Here is a 19,149-nt window from a genome sequence, read left to right as displayed (position 1 = left end):
TTAATCCGGACGTTTCCGTTTACACCCGCCCCATGAATACAAGCCCAGACTTTGCTTGATTAAGGCAAACGGCGCATTTATTTTTGTTAAGCACTACAGTCAACTAGAATATATAATGATGATGATGATGATTATGATGATGACAATAATAATAACAATAATAATAATGATAACAAGAGATTATTTCTGTTGAGCCTTTCCTTGAAATACAACAAAAAGAAACATGATACATCAAAATTATAATTACACACACACACACACACACACACACACACACACACACACACACACACACACACACATGCACACACACACACACACACACACACACACACACACACACACACACAGCTGACAAGCATGCGCACAGGGGAACATTCAGGCAAATCCCTTTCTTAAATAAGAACGAAGGCGTAATCAAGAACTATTTGTGAGAAGTCCAGTCGTTCGTTGTCAGACCTTCACGCCCGCCCCATGAATACCACAAAAGTTTTGACGTTCAAAGTCCAGACGTTTCGCTTTACGCCCGCCGTACGCAAGTCAGTCCTCATGAACACGGTCCCTGATCTCCACAGAGGAGAAAACGAAAACATGTTGCGATGTGCTTGAGGCGATGGCAACGTCTCCCCTACCGCGCAGTTCAAAGAATTTCTTTTATGCCCGAGATAAACCAAAATAACATGATTTAAACAGTGCTATCACTTCGAATACCGCAATCAATTTCTCACCCTTAAGAAACTAACATGCTTTAATGTTAATTTTTGAACGTTATTAGTGGATACGCTATGGCACTGTGACTAAAACTGTTTCATTCCACCCAAAAGTGCTTGGTTCGAATCTGCTTTTATGCTGCTTTTTTTTTTTTTTTTTTTTTTTACCCGAAACTGTAAGATAAATACAGAACACATTTTAACAACTGAGTTTTCAAAAAAAATATTTTCTAGAATTTTTCTTTAAAGTGTGTATCACAAGTGAGTCTTAAAGGCCTTTCCTCTCTCTTGTTCTGTTGTATGTTTTGAACAATGAGCTCGACAAGGATCATGTTGTATTTACTTTTGTCTTTCTGTGGTCTATATTCATCGCCATGGCTGCTCAAAGAAGGAAACATTGACTTCAAAAACTGTCATTCATATTCAACTTGAAAACCTCTATTTCAACATGACTGCATTTATGTAACGTTCACCAGCCATCAAAGCAAAGCAAATGAAAATGATATATCACATGCTTGAGCATGATTTCAGCCGTTAACTTGTTGTTACTCTGCTGTTTATTTGTCAATGTACATGTGTTTAAACCAAAATTGCTTTGAGCTCTTTTTAAGAAAAAGTGCTGAATGAGTATTCATTATTATTAGTATTGTTGTTGTTGTTGTTATTACTATTATTATTATTATTGCTGCTGCTGTTGTTGTTGTTGTTGTTGTTGCTGCTGTTGTTATCATCGTCATTGCCTTGATGATGATGATGATAATGATGATGGTGATGATGATGATGACGACGACAACAACAATAATAATGATAATAATAATAATAATAATAATAATAATAATGACAATAATGATATCATCATTTTCATTATCATTTTTGTTGTTGTTGTAACCTCACTAACCATGTTGTCTGATGTCATGATCTGTCTTGTGTTTTATGATTCACTATGCATTCATGCACGAACATGTGTGTATTGGCAGGTGTGACAGCACAGATCATCGTGAACCATGGTGCCTTCAGCAACATCCATGGTTTGTGCGGCAACTTCGATGGTGTCACCACCAATGACTATGTGGGTGAAGACAACAACCCGGTCATGTCGCTGGCGGAGGTGGCAAAGAACTGGGCCGACATGAATCTGTGTGTGGACACCAAACCTCCAGTGGAGGACAACAAGTGTGAAGAGGTCAGCACTCAGTATCTGGCTGAACGTAGACGGTCATTTGTAGTCCATTATTCGTTCTCATCACCATTGCCTGACAAGTTTAGACTGGAATACATTTTAGCATTGACAGCCTGATTTACGATTAATAGACATATTATCTCCCGACATATTTCAGCATGTTGTCTGTCTCATTAAGGACCAATAGGTGATTTCAGTCTTGCAGTTGATTCTGGTCATTTCACGTTTGATTTTGAATCAATGGGCAGTTTTAGTCCACGACAGGCATTTCATGTTAGTCACTGCACACCTGACTGAGGATTGTGCAACAGTTTTAGTCTTTCATGGCTACATTGCCTGACTGAGGAGCTATAGTTTTCACCATAATACATTTAGTCATTGCCTAATAGATGACTAACAGACACATTAGCCAGTCGCGCATTTCAACATGTCTGTTTGAAGATCAAAATAGAAATTTATCCAACAAAAACTTTTCAACTTTTGCATGCATTATTGAGAATCACAGACACATACAGCCAGCAATATCCTTTGCCCGTTGTTTGTCTTAAGAAGAATCAACAGACGGTTTAAGCACATCATTCGTTTTAGATAATTCTTGTCAGCTTAAGGATCCCACAAGACAGATAATAGTTCAATGTTTTAACAAGAGTTTTTATCACCAGTACGTTCTTTTAGCCATTGGCAGTGTGATGTAATACCACCGGACTTCTTTTCAAGTGCCTGGCACATTTTACTCATAGGAAATATGATTTGAGTTTAAAGGATTCATCTTGACAGTTTTATTTCACAAGACAGTTCACTGCCTGGTTTAGGACCAATAGTTTTAGTCTGCGGCATTTTTCATCCATGTCCTTTCTGGTTAAGTTTCAAGAGACATAGTTCAGAATATGTCCTAAACAGTTCTCGTCTGAATCAGAATAATCAGACACGGGAGTTTGCAAAACAAATACTTTAAGCAGTGAGGAAAAGTCATAGATCCCAACGTTTCTGTTTGGAATGTATTTTTGCCACTGTCAGTTCGTTCTTTGGATAATATCAAGCAAAGAAAATGTAAACCAACTCATGAAAAAAGTTAACATTGTTTCATCAACTTCTGTCTGTCTGTTCTCTCCGTCTATCTGATTATCTAACTGTCTCTGTACCTATCTCCCTCTGTATGTATTGTTGCCAAAGGCCGATGTACATTAAACTTTTGAGTTCTTTGACGAGAACTGAATGAAAAACGCACACAAGTGCTTATCTATTGGGCTCGAAAATGAAATAATGTTGTCTTCTCCCTCCCTCCCTCCCCCCCCTCTCTCTCTCTCCCCCTCTCTCTCTTTCTCTCTCCCTCTCTCTCTCTTAGTGCCTTCCTCTTTTCCCTCTTCATCCTCCATTTCTCACCTAATCCCATGTTCATTGTCAGTGAATTGAGGTTCATAATCTAGATTATTTTGCTTCTATACTTTTTTTTTTTAAACGTGACAACCATGCAAACAGATGTTGTGTCTGTGCAGAACTCCCGAAAGAAACAGTGGGCCGAAACGTCCTGTAACGTCATTGCCAGTGGAGACGCCTTTTCCGCCTGTCGCAACTCGACCAACCCAGACGTTGTTCATACTTACTTTGACAACTGTGTGAACTCTGCTTGCACGTACGCTTGTTTCTTGCTGCTTAGTCCCACCAACACTTAGGGTTTATAACGATATTTTAGACAGTACAAAGAGAAGTCATGAAGTTTATGATGACAACAGGATAGTTCGTGATAGTTGGTGATGGCTTTATGCGTGTCTTTGGGATCACCTACCAGAACCAGCATTACGATAGTTAAGGATTTATGACTGACATTTATTTCGTATAATAATGTAAATTATTATACACATTAAATTTATATGTCAAGTCTTAATGTGACGCTTCGGCTACAGTGGTGAAACGGACAGTGTGCGAGTATTTCTGTGTTGTTTCAGATGTGAGAGTGGCGGAGACTGTGAGTGCTTGTGTGACGCCATCGCTTCCTTTGCTGGCTTCTGCAGTGACGCCGGCTTCCCCGCCAGATACAGACACCAGAGACTTTGCCGTGAGTCTTACAGTTTTGTATTTGCTAAACGTTGCACATCTGTTAGTAATTTTATCAAAACGTGCTATTTCAAACCTTTCCCCAAAAGACTCATTGCCACAAAATTCAAAGACAAAGGCGGCTTTGTATGAAGTATCAGGGCACATGAGCGGCAAGTAGCGAGAAAAAGATATCTCCTGTTGCCGTCTGCGGGAATCAGTGTCAGTAATTCATGTCTGTGAGATATTTGCTGTCAACGCATAAGCATGCGCGCATCAGATAATTTATAAATGCGTTTGCTATCACCGGGTGAACATGCATTCTGTATTTAGTTTTAGTCTTATGTGTTATCTTTGAAAATGTTTCTGTTTATTTGTCTTAGTTTCATATCTTAACTTAGAGTTTGCTCAAATATAAATTAAACCTGGATAAACGTTTCCACTTGATTTTGGTTGTTGTTTTTTTTTTTTTCAGAACCAGCTATTAATAATGCCGTTCGCTTACAACAATATCAAAATAGGTCATTTGAAGTGATTTTAGTAATTAAGACAAGTCCTATGATGATCGGATCAGGTTAGTCCCATCTATTCAGTACAATCAAAGATTATACAGGACTTAATTCCAGCAGATAAACAAGCAAGGTATGCCTAACGTAAATGCGTAAAAAATTGTGACGCCAGTGGAAAAAAATCACTCAAAATGAAATTCGAGAACATCAATATTAGCCTTTCATTCAGCCCCTTCTATCTCTTCTGGGTAGTTTGAAGTTAAAAAGTTGAGGCCGAAAAGCGGTGATCGCACAAAAAAGGATGGCTTATCTTCGAAATGTAGTTTCTTGGGGGTTTTGTATATTTGTTGTTAATAGAGTAATTTTTGTGCTTGATACTGTCATTTGGTAGCTTGGAACACCAAATATAAAGCAGTGCTTCTTATGAAACACCGCTCAAATGATGTAAAGGAAGTTCTGTGAGGATTTTCATACAGACACAGTTTTCTTTTGTGTAGTTTCTTTTGTTTTTCGGTTCTTCGTTCATCAGCACAGATATACCTATCTACTCTAATGTGTGTCAGTTGTGGTTAGGTATAAATGCAGGTTAGTATCATGTCAACTGTTTTCAAGAATTTTTGTGTAGATCCTCGTAGCCAACCGTCGAACCTCACTACAACTCATCTCTAAGTTGTTGTTCAGTTCTGGCTAAGAAATTTAAGATTTCATAAAAAAAAGGTGTAGTTCCATAATAATTAAATGCGAGTGCACAAAGACGTTCAGTTTGGCGACATTTATTTCTACGTCATTTCAGTATTCTCCTCTTTTTCCTCGACCACAGTTTGCAACAAATGAACAAACTGAGTTGTTTGCCTCTGATCTATTCGTGTGCACTTTATTACTTTATTTAGATTGTACTCAGACCACAGTTTGCAACAAATGAACAAACTGGGTTGTTTGCCTCTGATCTATTCGTGTGCACCTTATTTAGATTGTACTCAGTATGTAAGCCATTATTGCTGATGTTTCATATTCGGAGCAAGTGATCCGAATATGAAACATTCGTTTTTCAGTTTAAATGTTTACTTCTTTGTTTATGTTTCACCGTGTTTAAAGGTACGTCGATTAAAGTTCAATCATATCAACTTGTCAGCCTGGTTCTCTGTTTATGTACACGGTAGTAAGCCCAATTTATGCTTAAGTGTTAAATGTTTGGTGTTTTTCCTACAAAACAAAACAAGACACAGAAATTGTCTCTTTTTTGCAAGAAATGTGTGAGTTCAGGCAAGTAATCTTAATGGAGTAAAACGAAAATGTGATATACTCATTTTTATTGCACTGCATTTATGTGTTGATTCACTGTACTGAAATAGACTGTAGAGTACTGAAATGCACTTGTACTGGGCTTGTGTTTGCTGTGTTGTGCTGTTCCGTACTGCTCTGTCGTGTCCTGTCCCACTTTGCTCCATGTTGCGCTGTACTGTTTTGTGCTGCATTTCGTTACACACAACTGGCATTTCTTTTTGCGATCATGTGTGTACATGGGCGCCTCAAATGTTTATAGGCCGGAGGTCTAACATTAAATTCGTTGAGTCTTGAATTAAAAATAACATTGAACTGCACTGCGCGGCATCCGACTGCATTGTGTCAACAGCTATCCAGTGTGACGGTGGATCTCAGTACCAGGCGTGTGGCGAACCATGCCCAGCTATTTGTGGAGCAGAGCCTACAGAGTGCGAGAAGAAACCGTGCGTTGAAGGTTGCTTCTGCCCGGGCGGTTACATGCGATCAAGTAAGTGCCTGTCGTCTCTGCCCTCCTTCTTTTGGAAATACACTTTAACAAATACACTCCAAATCATCAGGACACAGGATTAGCTCAAGGGGTCTATGTTCTGTTTTCACGCTTGTATTTGTCTTGCAATGGAAGCCATGGTAAATCATGTACTTCATCTGATACTCCTCCTGTCTTCTTTAAAAGAGCACTTCAGATTATAACATTATCAGTTGTATGTTGCATTCAGGGATGATGTGTCAGTACTTAGTGCTGTGTGGTTTCAGATTCTGGGGGAGAGAGGGGAGAGTGGGGGTGAAGTGTCAGTACTTACTGCTGTGTGGTTTCAGATTCTGGGGGAGAGAGGGGAGAGTGGGGGTGAAGTGTCAGTACTTACTGCTGTGTGGTTTCAGATTCTGGGGGAGAGAGGGGAGAGTGGGGGTGAAGTGTCAGTACTTACTGCTGTGTGGTTTCAGATTCTGGGAGCCTGGAGTGTGTACCGCAGTCAGAGTGTCCATGCACACTGCATGGCCGTACCGTGTCACCCGGACACACTCTCACTGTCGACTGTCGGCAATGGTCAGTTATTTCTCTTTTTCACACAAAGCTCACACCGCTCACTCATACAGTGATTTTCAGCAGCTGACAAAGCCACGGAAATGAATTTTACAATAATCAATTCGATAATAAACAGTTTAACTCCCTTCTCACTCTTCTCGACTTGTCAGCCGCCTTTGACACGATAGACCATTCAATCCTTCTTTCCCGTCTTCATTTTACATTTGGTATCAACGGCACTGTTCTAAACTGGTTCAAACCTTATCTCACTGATCGATTCCAGTCTGTCATTGTTGATAATTTCCAGTCTGAACCCGTTAATATCGAACATAGAGTCCCACAGGGATCTGTTTTAGGCCCAGTGCTCTTCATACTGTACACTGCTCCTCTCGCTGAAATTATCAACCGCCATAATATCAGTCATCATTCTTATGCTGACGACACTCAACTCCAAAAGAGTGATACCCCCGAAAAACTGTTGTCGCTCTTGCAAGAAACATCCAACTGCTTCTTTGACATTCAAAACTGGATGACTCAAAATACGTTACAATTGAACGCGGACAAAACTGAAACAATGATCATAGGAACTAAACAAAAACTCTCTTCCTTTACAACTGACACAATCAAACTTGGCAGTACATCCATCCCTCTTTCCAGTTCAGTCAGGAACCTCGGCGTTGTCCTTGAACAACACACTGCCCATGCAAAAATTAATCAGACATGTCAATCCTGCTACTGTCAATTGCGGCGCATCAGTTCCATCCGGAAATATCTGTCCATTGACGCAACATCTAGACTTGTCGTTTCTTTCATTATCTCTCGGCTTGACTACTGTAACTCTCTATTGCCTGGTTTGCTTGCTTCATCCATTCAGTCTCTTCAGCGCATACACAACTCTGCTGCCCTACTCGTCCTCAGAAAGAAAAGATCTGAGCACATCACTCCTCTTTTGCAACATCTCCACTGGCTCCCTGTCTCACACAGAATAAAGTACAAGATCAGCACTCTATGTTATAAATGTATTCACAACTCTGTCCCTTCCTATCTCTGTGGCTGCCTTCACCTCTACACTCCATCTCGCTCTCTACGATCGGCTTCGGATCCACTCTGTTTACGCATACCCAGATTCAAACACTCAACTGTTGGCCGCCGTTCTTTCTCTGTCTCTGGACCTTGCAATTGGGATGAACTTCCTCTTTCGCTTCGTCAAGTCTCCACACTCAGCTCTTTCAAGTCTGGCCTTAAAACCCACCTCTTCCCAAAATAGCGTCCCTTCCCTGCCTCTTCCTTGTCTTCAGTTTCTCCAGTTTTAGAGTTATGCATGCGTGTGAATGACTGGTGCGAAAGCGCTTTGATTTGTCTCTGCACAAGATTCAGTGCTATATAAATACTATTATTATTATTATTATTATTATTAACTCCTGATTTGCTTACCCGCTCATTCACACCATTAATACAATGCCCTTACCCAATGTAAGTGTACACCAACTGGCACAAGTAGTTATCACGAGTATGTAAGTGTCCATCAAACAGCACTAGGTGGGCCTCCATGCTAGATTGTCTTTTGGCTCTTCGCTCCCATCTGGAGCGGGAAACATTTGACATACCGTCCACCACACCGCACAGTCATGCCAACCCGCTGACAGAACGAATACTCAGCCGTCCAGAGGTCGATGCAGACAGCGGCCCTTCGGTTGTTTTCAAAGGTCTCCCTCTCTCGGACTGGTTTCCTCAAGCCAGACCTCGCCGAGCCAACGGAGGGGAAAAGGAAATGTTGAAAAGGGGAAAGGGAGAAGCAGTGGTCGGAGAAGGGGTTGACGACGTAGAAAACGTTGAAGACGCTGTAGCGAAGACGACGTAGAAAACGTTGAAGACGACGTAGAAAACGTTGAAGACGCTGTAGCGAAGACGATGTAGAAAACGTTGAAGACGCTGTAGCGAAGACGACGTAGAAAACGTTGAAGACGACGTAGAAAACGTTGAAGACGCTGTAGCGAAGACGACGTAGAAAACGTTGAAGACGCTGTAGCGAAGACGACGTAGAAAACGTTGAAGACGCTGTAGCGAAGACGACGTAGAAAACGTTGAAGACGACGTAGAAAACGTTGAAGACGCTGTAGCGAAGACGACGTAGAAAACGTTGAAGACGCTGTAGCGAAGACGACGTAGAAAACGTTGAAGACGACGTAGAAAACGTTGAAGACGCTGTAGCGAAGACGACGTAGAAAACGTTGAAGACGACGTAGAAAACGTTGAAGACGCTGTAGAAACCAGAAACGCCATTCCCGCTCTCTGCTGAGGCAAATGGAGTGAGATCGGCCGAGACACTTTTTCGTGCCTCACTTATTGAACTATTGATTGATTGATATTGATTGATATGGATACTTATATAGCGCCTATCCTCGGTCGGAGACCAAGCTCTAAGCGCTTTGGAAACACGGGGTCATTTACTCAACAGGCTGCCTACCTGGGTAGAGCCGACTGACGGCTGCCATTGGGCGCTCATCATTCGTTTCCTGTGTCGTTCAATCATATTTCAGGCACGCACACATACACGCTCAGCCAAACATGTAACATTTTACGTGTATGACCGTTTTTGTTTATTTTCCCCACCATGTAGGCAGCCATACTCCGTTTTCAGGGGTGTGCATGCTGAGTATGTTATTGTTTCCATAACCCACCGAACGCTGATATGGATTACAGGATCTTTAGCGTATGCACACGAAGGGGGTTCAGGCACTGGCAGGTCTGCACATATGTTGACCTGGGAGATCGGAAAAATCTCCACCCTTTTCCCACCAGGCGGCACCGAGATTCGAACCCCGGACCCTCAGATTGAAAGTCCAACGCTTAAACCATTCGGCTATTGCGCCCGTAACTATTGTTACCTGCCATATGTTTAAGACGTCGAGATTTGCCCGTTGGTTTAAACAGTATTTTATTTGGAACATGTCACAATACAACACAGTTATAGATGAACAGGACAACACGAAGATCTTATATACAGTCATGTCCTGATACATGTACATACTAAGTATGTGACAGATGTCTTCATAGCCAGAAGTTTAAATGTGATCACACGTGAGTTTGAACAAAACTAAGCTAGTTTTGCCCGTTGTCCCCAGTGTCGATGTAACGTCGAGGCGTCGAGGGTGTTTGGGATTTATCCTGTGAGGAGTGATAATCATTGTCACAATGATCGTCACCGTTATGATTGTGCAGTCGCTGTGAGAACGGCACACTTTCCTGCGAGGGGGAGAGCTGTGAGAAGCCATGCGAGAAAGAGGAGTTCCGGTGTCTGAGCGGCCACTGTATCCGACGTTCCATGGTCTGTAACGCCATGTTTGACTGTCTGGACGGGTCCGATGAGAAGGACTGTATCTGTGAGTGGTCGTTTTTACATTGTCACATTCTTTAATTAACAGATCAGGATCGGTTGCCTTCTGCTGAATGGAAGAGTCAGAAGACTGCTTACGATTTGCAGGGCTGTTTTCCATAAGAAAAAAAAAACAACCTAGCTGTATTCATACGCACGCATACACGCACGTGCACGCACGAAACGGGTTGTAGTAGTGATGGTGATGACGATATGGATACTTCAATAGCACCTATCCTCGGTCGGAACTAAGCTCTAACCTCTTGACAAACACGGAGTCATTTGCACAAGAGACTGCCTACCTGGGTAGAGCCGACTGATGCTGCCACTGGGCACTCATCATTCGTTTCCTGTGTCATTCAATCGGGTTTCAGTCACGCACACATACACACTCAAACAGACATGTAGCATTTTATGTGTATGACAGTTTAGTTTATTTACCCCGCCATGTACGCAGCCATACACCGTTTTCGTGGATGTGCATGCCGGGAATGTTCTTGTTTCCATAACCCACCGAACGTTGACATGGTTTACAGGATCTTTAACATGCTTGTTTGATCTTCTGCATACGTAAACGCACGAAGGGGGTTCAGGCACTTCCAGGTCTGAACATATGTTGACCTGGGAGATCGGAAAAAGTGGTAATATTAGTAGATTTAGTTGTAGCAGTAGTTGTTGAAAGTGATGGTGGAGGTAGTAGCAGTAGCAATAGTACCAGTACCAGTGGCAGTGGCAGCATCGATGAAATATACCGAGTGACTTAAAGTGCTGACTGATAATAAATGTCTGAAATGGTAGGTGTTCTAATGCTTGTTTCACGTGTGTCGTAGTGCGTGTGGTGTCATGGTGATGATGATGATAACTCTCTGCATGTGTGTTTGTGTGTGTGTGTGTGTGTGTGTGTGTGTGTGTGTGTGTGTGTGTGTGTGCAGCAACAAACTGCACCGAGTTCAAGTGTGCCAACGGTCAGTGCATAGAACTGGTCCACGTCTGTGACAGTTATCCGGACTGTATGGACGGCAGTGACGAGGCGGGGTGTGGTGCGTTTCCCATCTGTCTGTCTGTCTGTCTGTCTGTTTGCCTGCCTGTCTCTTTGTCTGCATGTATCTTCCTGCTGAAATAACCCGCCATATTTAAACACGTGTATTTATTTGATACGGAAGAGTTATGAGCACAGTTGTATGATTTTCTCTTTCTCCCCCCTTCCTCTTCTCTCTCTTTATTTTATTGTATGTTTTTACATGTGCTTAAGTGTGCGTGTGATTGGATCTATGATGTGTCAGCGGACAAGTGCTCCCGCGTTCTTGTATGTGTCGGCAGGAACGTGAGAGAGAGTTGGGGGGGAGGGGTGGGGATGAGGGTGGAAGAAATGATTGAAGTTTAACTTCTTGCACCAAAGCCTAGCATTGAAAGTGTTCCTATCATATTCACGGTGAGATCTCTCTCTCTGTGTCTACCTGTCTGTCTCTCTCTCGAGATATATATATATATATATATATATATATATATATATATATATATATATATATGTATGTATGTATGTATGTATGCACAGAGAGATGGTATTTCTCTGTCAAAGAATGCAAGAGAAAGGGGATGGAAAGAGGGATTTGACAGTTATGATTACAGTATATGCTTCTAGGCTTGCAGCCCTTCACACACACACACACACACACACACACACACACACACACACACACACACACACACACACACACACACACACACAGAGAGAGAGAGAGAGAGAGAGAGAGAGAGAGAGAACAAGAACAAGAACAAAACTTTAATCTCCAGGCCTCCAGCCCCTAGAAAGAGGTCAAAAGTACACAATATGGTGATGATTCAGCCACAACAAAATGTAAAACACGTACTAACTTAACCTGTAGAACAAAAGTGCTTCTCGTGCATAGTAAATTAATTCTAACTTTCATCATTGTTGTCACAGAATTCTGAGAGAGAGAGAGAGAGAGAGAGAGAGAGAGAGAGAGAGAGAGAGAGAGAGAACGGGCAGACAGTCGGGAAGACATACTGACTGACAGGCAGGACAGACACAGACAGAGAGATGGCATGGGAAATGTCGGAGAGAGTAGGGGGGGAGGGGGGGGGGAGACACAGACAGAGAGATGGCATGGGAAATGTCGGAGAGAGTAGGGGGGGAGGGGGGGGGAGACACAGACAGAGAGATGGCATGGGAAATGTCGGAGAGAGTAGGGGGGGAGGGGGGGAGACACAGACAGAGAGATGGCATGGGAAATGTCGGAGAGAGTAGGGGGGGAGGGGGGGGAGACACAGACAGAGAGATGGCATGGGAAATGTCGGAGAGAGTAGGGGGGGAGGGGGGGGGAGACACAGACAGAGAGATGGCATGGGAAATGTCGGAGAGAGTAGGGGGGGAAGGGGGGGGGGGAGACACAGACAGAGAGATGGCATGGGAAATGTCGGAGAGAGTAGGGGGGGAGGGGGGGGGGGAGACAAAGACAGACAAACAGCCAGACATACAAGACGTGAAATACAGACAAGACAGAGACAGGGAGAATGGAATCATTGTAAAAGTTACTGTATGTCAACAACATAGAAGACGTCTGGAATAATTGTAAAAAGCACTATATGTCAACAATAGAGAAGATGTGAAATTATTGTAAAAAGCAATATAAGTCAACAACATAGAAAACGTGGAATCATTGTAAAAAGCACTTATGTCAACATAAGAGAAGACGTCTGGAATCTTTGTAAAAAGCACTGTATGTCAACAACAGAGAAGACCTATTGAATCATTCTAAAAAGCACTGTATGTCAACAACAGAGAAGACGTGTGGCGCGGACGAGTTCAAGTGCAAGAGCTACAAACACTGCATCCCCAAAAACTGGCTGTGCGACGAATACCCGGACTGTTCCGATGGCTCCGATGAACTGGACTGTGCACGTGAGTTGTCTCCTGAACCCAACACGTCTTGTGTTGATGACCTGTTCCCAGTGGACAGAAGTGTGTTGAGAAATATAAATAAGTCACCAAAGAGGTATTTCACAGCATGCTTAGAATAGTGAATTCTGTCAGAAGTATTGAAGATATTGTTGAGAGAAAATTATTAAAACGCGAGTCCTGTAACCCTGAAATTAAAAATAAAGGTCACTGGTTGCCTACCTGACATAGTTTTCAGTGTATTAATATGTGAAAGTAATTGACGAGATATTTAACAGCGCATGGAGATGTCAAAGTCGTCAGTGAGGTATTTAACAGTGTGTTGCTAAGCAAAAGTCACCAGTGAGGTATTTAACAGTGTGTTGCTAAGCAAAAGTCACCAGTGAGGTATTTAACAGTGTGTTACTAAGCAAAAGTCACCAGTGAGGTATTTAACAGTGTGTTGCTAAGCAAAAGTCACCAGTGAGGTATTTAACAGTAAATTAAGAAATAAAGGTCACCAGTAGGAGATTTTAAAATGATTGCATTGAGTACACTGGGAAGTAAAAATCATCATACATATATCACACACACACACACACACACACACACACACACACACATGATACATAATATATATATATATATATATATATATATATATATATATATATATATATATATACATAATATGATAACATATATATTACACACATACACACACACACACACACACGTATTACATAATATGATAATATATATATTACACCACACACACACACACACACACACACACACAGATATAGATATATATAGATATAGATATATATATATATATATATATATATATATCTGTGTGTGTGTGTGTGTGTGTGTGTGTGCAGATTGTCCTGAAAACTACACACACTGCAACCAGACGTACTGCGCTCCCATCGACAGATTTTGTGACGGCCATGACGATTGTGGCGATGGTTCGGATGAGGTTGGCTGCAGTAAGTTATTTATCGTTAAAAAACCGTTGCTGTGGTGGCGAGAGCAGGTCAGGGGGAGGGGGGGGGGGGGGGGGGGGGGCAGAAGGACCTGGTTTTTGTTTTATAGTTTTGACGATTATCATGAAAATGTTAATAATTATCACAGACGCCACCAGTACACCATGAAGATGCCTCGGTCAGATTATTCGTTAATGGGATAAGATTGCAAGAATGAATCAGTGCTGCATACAACTAGATAGCCGTACGGCAGAAATAAAATGCTACGCATCATTATTACATATTTTTGATTTTGCTATCATTTTCACAGGTTTTAGATATGACATATTTGGTATCATGTTCATAGTAAAAGGAAGTGAACAATGGACATTGTTCAAAATCACTGGTAAATAACTGGTACAATTGACATCAAACAAAGGTATGCAATATGGTGCTGCGCGCGTCTATCGTGGGGTTTTCTGGTACGAGAAAGAAGTTTTTAACGCTCTTTTGCTGAACTTCTCATTGTAAGATATAATACCAAACGATATCGTTGTCATCAGCTAATAGTGTCTGTCTGTTTGTCTGCCTGTTCGCATGTCTGTTGATTTATCTTCTTGTCCCCCTACCTGTCTATATTATGAAGGTCATCGTTCTGTTCCTTCGTCCGTCTGTCTGCTCATCCGTCTATCCACTTACCCATCTACACATCTAATTGATATGATTATCTGTTTTATCGTATATCTATCTATCTATCTATCTATCTATATCTGTGTGTCCGTGTGTCTATCTGTAATAATAATAATATGATGATAATAATAACAATATTGGCAATAAGAAGAAGAATGTGACGAGGGCTTTCGGCGCTTTACAAAAAACATTTGTCTGTCCGACAGTCTGTTTATCTCTTATAAACAATTCTTCTGTAAGTTGTAACGCATGATAAAAGGACATTGCATTGTTGTGATCCTATATGGTATATTTATTTGTGTTTTGGCGGTGGTGGTTTCTGTTTCACTGATTTTGTTTTATTTTTCCTGTGTGCAGCCACACCAGCTTCCACTACACGTGAGTTGTTCATGAATAATTGCATCTTTCACTCTTTTCTTTAAGTTTATTTTCTTTTTTACATGATGCACACTTTATTTGTTACCTGGGATGGAATGAGCATTCATATTGTACAATAACAATTTGAAGGTTTATTAGTCAGTTTTCTTTAAAGAACAGACAGTTGTAAGAAAGCATTATCGATACCAAACTATACAATATAGTCAGCACGAATGCCTTGTAAGTTTGATCTGCATTGAACCACATTCAAAAGACCAGTGATCGCACAGAAACAAAGAGGACAGCTCTTTAACCGCCATCGGCCGCCAGTCCCTCACCAAGTGCTTGACATCAAGACGTCCTGTCCTCCCTCGCCCAATGCTTCACATCAAGACATCCTGCCCTCCCTCAACAAGTGCTTGACATCAAGACGTCCTGTCCTCCCTCACCCAATGCTTGACATCAAGACGTACTGCCCTCCCTCACCCAATGTTTGACATCAAGACGTCCTGTCCTCCCTCACCCAATGTTTGACATCAAGACATCCTGCCCTCCCTCACCCAGTGCTTGACATCAAGACGTCCTGTCCTCCCTCACCCAATGCTTGACATCAAGACGTCCTGACCTCCCTGACCCAGTGCTTGACATCAAGACGTCCTGTCCTCATCCAGTGTTTCACATCAAGACGTCCTGTCCTCCCTCACCCAATGCTTGACATCAAGACGTCCTGTCCTCCCTCACCCAATGTTTGACATCAAGAGGTCCTTTCCTCCCTAACCCAGTGTTTGACATCAAGACGTCCTGTCCTCTCTCACCCAGTGTTTGATATCAAGACGTCCTGTCCTCCCTCACCCAGTGTTTGACATCAAGACGTCCTGTCCTCTCTCACCCAGTGTTTGACATCAAGACGTCCTGTCCTCTCTCACCTAGTGTTTGACATCAAGACGTCCTGTCCTCCCTCACCCAGTGTTTGACATCAAGACGTCCTGTCCTCCCTCACCCAATGTTTGACATCAAGACGTCCTTTCCTCCCTCACCCAGTGTTTGACATCAAGACATCCTTTCCTCCCTGACCCAGTGTTTGACATCAAGACGTCCTGTCCTCCCTCACCCAATGCTTGACATCAAGACGTCCTGCCCTCCCTCAGCCAATGTTTGACATCAAGATGTCCTGCCCTCCCTCACCCAGTGCTTGACATCAAGACGTCCTGTCCTCTCTCACCCAGTGTTTGACATCAAGACGTCCTGTCCTCCATGACCCAATGCTTGACATCAAGACGTCCTGTCCTCCCTCACCCAATGCTTGACATCAAGACGTCCTGTCCTCCCTCAACCAGTGCTTGACATCAAGACGTCCTGTCCTCCCTCACCCAGTGTTTGACATCAAGACGTCATGTCCTCCATCACCCAATGCTTGACATCAAGACGTCCTGTCCTCTCTAACCCAGTGTTTGACATCAAGACGTCCTTTCCTCCCTCACCCAGTGCTTGACATAAAGACGTCCTGTCCTCCCGCACCCAGTGTTTGACATCAAGACGTCCTGTCCTCCATCACCCAATCCTTGACATCAAGACTTCCTCTCCTTCCTCACCCAATGTTTGACATCAAGACGTCCTGTCCTTCCTCACACAATGTTTGACATCAAGACGTCCTGCCCTCCCTCACCCAGTGCTTGACATCAAGACCTCCTGTCCTCCCTCACCCAGTGTTTGACATCGAGACGTCCTGTCCTCTCTCACCCAATGTTTGACTTTAAGACGTCCTGTCCTCCCTCACCCAGTGCTTGACATCAAGACTTCCTGTCCTCCCTCACCCAGTGTTTGACATCAAGACGTCCTGTCCTCCCTCACCCAGTGCTTGACATCAAGAGGTCCAGTCATCCCTCACCCAATGTTTGACATCAAGACGTCCTGTCCTCCCTCACCCAGTGCTTGACATCAAGACGTCTTGTCCTCCCTCACCCAATGCTTGACATCAAGACGTCCTGTCCTCCCTCACCCAAGTGCTTGACATCAAGACGTCCTGTCCTCCCTCACCCAATGCTTGACATCAAGACGTCCTGTCCTCCCTCACCAATGCTTGACATCAAGACGTCCTGTCCTCCCTCACCCAGTGTTTGACATCAAGACGTCCTGTCCTCCCTCACCCAGTGTTTGACATCAAGACGTCCTGTCCTCCTTCACCCAATGCTTGACATCAAGACGTCCTGTCCTCCCTCACCCAATGCTTGACATCAAGACGTCCTGCCCTCCCTCACCCAATGTTTGACATCAAGATGTCCTGCCCTCCCTCACCCAGTGCTTGACATCAACACATCCTGTCTTCCCTCACTCAATGTTTGACATCAAGACGTCCTGTCCTACCTCACCCAATGCTTGACATCAAGACGTCCTGTCCTCTCTCACCCAGTGTTTGACATCAAGACGTCCTTTCCTCCCTCACCCAGTGCTTGACATCAAGACGTCCTGTCCTCCCTCACCCAGTGTTTGACATCAAGACGTCCTGTCCTCCATCACCCAATGCTTGACATCAAGACTTCCTGTCCTCCCTCACCCAATGTTTGACATCAAGACGTCCTGTCCTTCCTCACACAATGTTTGACATCAAGACGTCCTGTCCTCCCTCACCCAGTGCTTGACATCAAGACCTCCTGTCCTCCCTGACCCAGTGTTTGACATCAAGACGTCCTGTCCTCCCTCACCCAATGCTTGACATCAAGAGGTCCAGTCATCCCTCACTCAATGTTTGACATCAAGACGTCCTGTCCTCCCTCACCCAATGTTTGACTTTAAGACGTCCTGTCCTCCCTCACCCAGGGCTTGACTTCAAGACTTCCTGTCCTCCCTGACCCAGTGTTTGACATCAAGACGTCCTGTCCTCCCTCACCCAATGCTTGACATCAAGAGGTCCAGTCATCCCTCACCCAGAGTCTGACATCAAGACGTCCTGTCCACCCTCACCCTATGCTTGACATCAAGACGTCCTCTCCTGCCTCACCCAGTGCTTGACATCAAGACCTCCTGTCCTCCCTCACCCAGTGTTTGACATCAAGACGTCCTGTCCTCCCTCACCCAATGTTTGACTTTAAGACGTCCTGTCCTCTCTCACCCAGTGCTTGACTTCAAGACTTCCTGTCCTCCCTGACCCAGTGTTTGACATCAAGACGTCCTGTCCTCCCTCACCCAATGCTTGACATCAAGAGGTCCAGTCATCCCTCAGTCAATGTTTGACATCAAGACGTCCTGTCCTCCCTCACCCAGTGTTTGACATCAAGAGACGTCCTGTCATCCCTCACACAGTGCTTGACATCAAGACGTCCTGCCCTCCCTAACCCAATGCTGGACATCAAGACGTCCAGTCCTCCCTCACCCAATGCTTGACATCAAGACATCCTGTCCTCCCTCACCCAATGCTTGACATCAAGATGTCCTGCCCTCCCTCACCCAGTGCTTGACATCAAGACGTCCTGTCCTCCATCACCGAATGCTTGACATCAAGACGTCCTGTCCTCCCTCACCGAAAGCTTGACATCAAGACGTCCTGTCCTCCCTCACCCAATGCTTGACATCAAGACGTCCTGTCCACCCTCACCCAGTGTTTGACATCAAGACGTCCTTTCCTCTCTCACCCAGTGCTTGACATCAAGACGTCCTGTCCTCCCTCACCCAGTGCTTGACATCAACACATCCTGTCTTCCCTCACCCAGTGCTTGACATCAAGACGTACTGTCCTCCCTCACCCAGTGCTTGACATCAAGACGTACTGTTCTCCCTCACCCAGTGCTCGACATCAAGACGTCCTGTCTACCATCACCCAATGTTTGACTTGAAGACGTCCTGTCCTCCCTCACCCAGTGCTTGACATCAAGACTTCCTGTCCTCCCTCAAACAGTCTTTGACATCAAGACGTCCTGTCCTACCTCACCCAATGCTTGACATCAAGACGTCCTGTCCTCCTTCACCCAATGTTTGACTTCAAGACGTCCTGTCCTCCCTGACCCAGTGTTTGACATCAAGAGACGTCCTGTCCTCCCTGACCCAGTGTTTGACATCAAGACATCCTGTCCTCCCTCACCCATTGTTTGACATCAAGACGTCCTGTCCTCCCTCACCGAATG

The 19,149-nt window shown here is 43.8% G+C and overlaps 1 protein-coding gene across 1 annotated transcript in view; it reads left to right on the top strand.

Annotated features, from left to right (window-relative positions):
• The window catches only part of LOC143288107 (mucin-6-like), a 57,799-nt gene extending 42,680 nt beyond the window's left edge, over nt 1-15,119 (top strand). The window contains exons 22-31 of the mRNA XM_076596394.1: nt 1,688-1,893; nt 3,387-3,523; nt 3,837-3,946; nt 6,067-6,204; nt 6,660-6,762; nt 9,964-10,124; nt 11,050-11,157; nt 12,921-13,040; nt 13,901-14,008; nt 15,032-15,119. Coding sequence (XP_076452509.1) covers nt 1,688-1,893; nt 3,387-3,523; nt 3,837-3,946; nt 6,067-6,204; nt 6,660-6,762; nt 9,964-10,124; nt 11,050-11,157; nt 12,921-13,040; nt 13,901-14,008; nt 15,032-15,096 — 1,256 coding nt within the window. The 3' untranslated portion in view covers nt 15,097-15,119. The remainder of the gene's footprint in view (nt 1-1,687; nt 1,894-3,386; nt 3,524-3,836; nt 3,947-6,066; nt 6,205-6,659; nt 6,763-9,963; nt 10,125-11,049; nt 11,158-12,920; nt 13,041-13,900; nt 14,009-15,031) is intronic.
• Nucleotides 15,120-19,149: the final 4,030 nt, after the last annotated feature.

This window comes from Babylonia areolata, chromosome 12, assembly GCF_041734735.1.
Source record: "Babylonia areolata isolate BAREFJ2019XMU chromosome 12, ASM4173473v1, whole genome shotgun sequence".
Classification (NCBI taxonomy): domain Eukaryota; kingdom Metazoa; phylum Mollusca; class Gastropoda; order Neogastropoda; family Buccinidae; genus Babylonia; species Babylonia areolata.
Note: the sequence above shows the minus strand (reverse complement) of the source record. Positions and strands in the feature narration are given on the sequence as shown.